This window comes from Cystoisospora suis (genome assembly GCF_002600585.1).
Source record: "Cystoisospora suis strain Wien I chromosome Unknown contig_4166, whole genome shotgun sequence".
NCBI lineage: Eukaryota > Apicomplexa > Conoidasida > Eucoccidiorida > Sarcocystidae > Cystoisospora > Cystoisospora suis.
Genome location: NW_027156958.1, coordinates 1 through 3,457, shown reverse-complemented (window position 1 = coordinate 3,457; position 3,457 = coordinate 1). Strand labels below are relative to the sequence as shown.

The 3,457-nt window shown below is 56.7% G+C and overlaps 2 protein-coding genes across 2 annotated transcripts; one reads left to right on the top strand and one right to left on the bottom strand.

Annotated features, from left to right (window-relative positions):
• On the top strand, window positions 1-1,354 carry CSUI_007752 (fumble protein; the record flags this gene model as incomplete). Its single annotated transcript, XM_068067896.1, has 2 exons — window positions 1-170; window positions 854-1,354. Coding segments are annotated over 2 exons (236 nt in total), but the record flags the coding sequence as incomplete, so codon positions are not given.
• Window positions 1,355-2,685: 1,331 nt separating this feature from the next.
• CSUI_007751 (uncharacterized protein) lies at window positions 2,686-3,030 on the bottom strand (the record flags this gene model as incomplete). Its single annotated transcript, XM_068067895.1, has 1 exon — window positions 2,686-3,030. A coding segment is annotated over exon 1 (114 nt), but the record flags the coding sequence as incomplete, so codon positions are not given.
• Between the last annotated feature and the right edge of the window lie 427 nt (window positions 3,031-3,457).

The following is a 3,457-nucleotide window of genomic DNA, read 5'->3' as shown; positions in this document are numbered from 1 at the left end:
GGAAGGACAACTTGCAGAAAGGAACCGTGTGGAAGTCTGCTGCAGGAGAGTACGCGGCATCAGCTTACGATGGGTCTACCCAGTGGACGCCACCACGACCCGCAAGTGAACAAAAACTGACACAGAGACGTGAGATGGTGTTGGGAGCTCCGCAACCTCCTCCTTTTGAGGTAAGTAGGCCTGCGCGGAGACACTCTGTTGACGCCACGTGTTTGGGGTTGAATGGGCACCCGCTCCGCGTTAGCGACTGAATCAAAAATGACTTTTCCACTCCGATCAGACCCAGGCCGGGACTCGTCGTCCACATTACACTGCTGGCCAGTGTAGTGTGGTCTAGGGGGTTTGGGGTTTAGGCTCACGGAACAGCAGTGTAACGTGGATGGTGGGGCCCCTCTTGGAGGCGTTGCCGGTGGCTTGGGCTCTGCCGAACTGGAGGGCTGGGGGGGAGGGGCGGAGTCCAACTGCGTGTTCACAAAAGGCATTCTTAACAGCAGCAGGAAGGGTGTCGAATGTCTTCTCGTTCTTGCTCGATGGCGTTGCTTCGCGCAGTCTCTTCTTCATTGTCCGGTGTCGGGCCCGAGCATGAGCGACTCTTTTGTCCCGGGTCTTGCACTCCATGACGAGGACCATTAATCGAGAGAGCATTTCTTGACTTCTGAGTGTCGAAACCAGTTTACTACTTTTTCCAGTGACGCCACGTCGGACGGCTNNNNTTGTCATGTGATCTTCAACCACTTTATTCTGCATACAGTAGGACTAAGCTCCTTCGTCCCTTGGATGTGGCTTCGCATGTTGCGCATTTGCTTCCCCCACTTGACCTCTTCCAATATGCCTTCTGCTCTGACTTCCGCAGGTCCTTTTTTTGCGCCATGACGGGTACCTCGGAGCGCTGGGGGCTTTGGTGTCTGCCGACGAATAGCCGTGTTTTCGGTTCCGCCGTGCATCACTTGACCCTCTTTGGCAGCTCGGTTTATAGCTGTCTGTGTTTTTGAACGGAAGGAGCAGCAACCGCGCCCCAAGGCCAAAGGTCACTCCAGATCACGGGCTCGTTCACAGCACCGTAGCTCCAGTCCACTGATCCGGGACCCCCCGCACCGGTCAACGCTGTACGAGTATATGAAATCTGTGAGTTCCTGTCTCAGGTGATCTGTGCGTCCCCGAGGCAGCTGGCGGCCGTTACCCACACAACCCGAACCTGTGTTTTCTTTCCAGCATTTTTGTAGCCGACTACGACGAGAATCGATGTGTGTGTACAGTGCCGGAACACTGGACTGTGTACGTGCGTCGCTGCGGTCCCCAGTGCTCCATTGCATGTTCCCCACCCCGCCCGCCACTACGGACTGTGGACCCGCTGCCAGGACTGAAGGTGGCAATTGTTTCTCATATTTGCCTAGCCTGCCTCTTTCAAAGTTAGGCGAGAAACGGTTTGGTGGGTTCTCCAAAAAAGATGCGCAGGTGCGGGCACAAAACCCAGGTCGATATTAGGAACGTACTCGATGTCCTCTCCTGGCGTCTGGCTACTCCGTTGAAAACAGATTTCTATGCACTTTTGTTTGAGCACGGAGACGCAAGAGCGGTCCGGATGACTTGCCACTGAGCCCGGAAGGTTTCCCGTTTTGCCCTTTATAGTCGGCGGAAGAAGCAGTCGCGACTCATGCGTTCTCTTGAATATTGGCTCTTGCTGCTAGCAGCCCTAAGAAAATCCCCCTGGCTGGAACGTGCTATCCGTCCCGCTGGCTTTGCTTTTTTTTGCCTGAAAGTCTAAAATTTTATGAGCAGGAGCCGGGATATCTCAGGGCTTGAAACACATTCACATTCATTTTTGGGTGCAGGAGCGTACGGGCGTCCGCCAGCGTCGCCCCCAACGGGTATGCGGAAACGCTGTCAACCCAAACTACCTGAGTCTTCCGGACCTACTAGGACCGCAGCTGGCTCGCCGCACGGGCCTCTCCCCTCCGGGACGACCTTCGCCTGTCTTGCGGTGCCACAACTGGCGGCACTACCCCACCGAGTTCCGACTTTCTTCGTGCTGCCGTACACGGATATAAGGATTCACCGCTCTGCCGTGAATCCGTATATCCGTTAGCTGCTGAGCCATCTGGGGCGTACAGGCTCCTTCAGAGTGAGCATGTCACGAGGCACGCAGGCTGCCCAGGCACGAAGAGCGAGTAGCACGAGGAAGATGTCCTGCGTGAGTGCGGCGTAGGGAGGGAGTCTGAAACCCGAGCGCTATGTTCCAAACTGCGTAGGCGGTCAATCGGTAGCAACAGGGATACCGAAGACAGGGGACGCTAGAGGGCTTCTGCAAGTTTGCCTTGCTTGCCAATGGGCCCAGCGTAATGCGCTGAAGCCGGCTACCTGCTCCGTACCGGGTGGCCGCGTATACGCATTAGCTGCCGCGATGTTAAAACAACCTATTGCGTGAGTCCTACACCCACACTCCTGTGGTTCCCGGTGCAGGGAATCTTATCTGCGGAGGGCGTCAGTAGCCACGGTCGCGTCACGCGACACTGACCGAACTGTACAGACTCCCATTTAAGTAGGGGTTAAACCGGTGTGCGGACGCCTTACCAACAGCCGCTAATTTAGTGTTGGTTCGTGGCAAATGATCACCCATACCGGGAACCTGCAGCTAAGGGCCTGCGCACTCAGATTCACTGTAGCCCTTGAGTCGCAGAAAAATTTTCGGCGTTTTTCCATGTCGGCCGACACGTTTTGGACACCGAGGCACAGTTGCCAACAAAGTCCCGTGTAACTCCCGGACGCTCAGACGCCCTTTTGCACCGTTGCGTAAGATCATATGGATCGAGCTCGTCCCCCTAACACACGACACGTATCACTGTCGACGACCGGGACGCGCAGTAGCCACCTCACCGGCGGTCACTTACAGCACGGCACTGCGTAGGCGGTGCGGCACTCACGGCGCGACACACAGGGCGGCGGAGAGTCGTTACACTACCATCTCGTCAAAGCTGCTGCGTCCTCGTCACGACGACCACACTTGAGCAGCTCCATATCCTCGGATGTTAGCACGTCCCTCAATGTGCCGTAGCTTTCCCACGTTTCCCTCAGCTCGGAGTCTTTCCACTCAACTAAGAACAGGCGTTCGGTTGTCCCGTCGCGCCTCTTCCTTTCCTCTGCCGAGAACTACTTCACCGCGTAGGGGTGCACGTCGGGCTCCTCCAGCTGTCGAATCGGACACCTTGGGCGATGCTGCTGCCGATCGGGCCCGACAGAAGGCAGCGCGCGCGACCTCTTGTCGGCAACGGCAGACACTTCACACCTGCGCAGAAATCCTAATAGTTACCGTAGGATGCAGCCCCATCCACATCGGAAAGTCCACAACACATGCCGGGCCCCTGACGCGTTTCAGGACAGTAAGGGCGCGAAGACAGCTTCATCTCCCCGGTGCTACGGCCGAGCCTCTTAGAACGCGAGATGAGACCATGACGAGGTC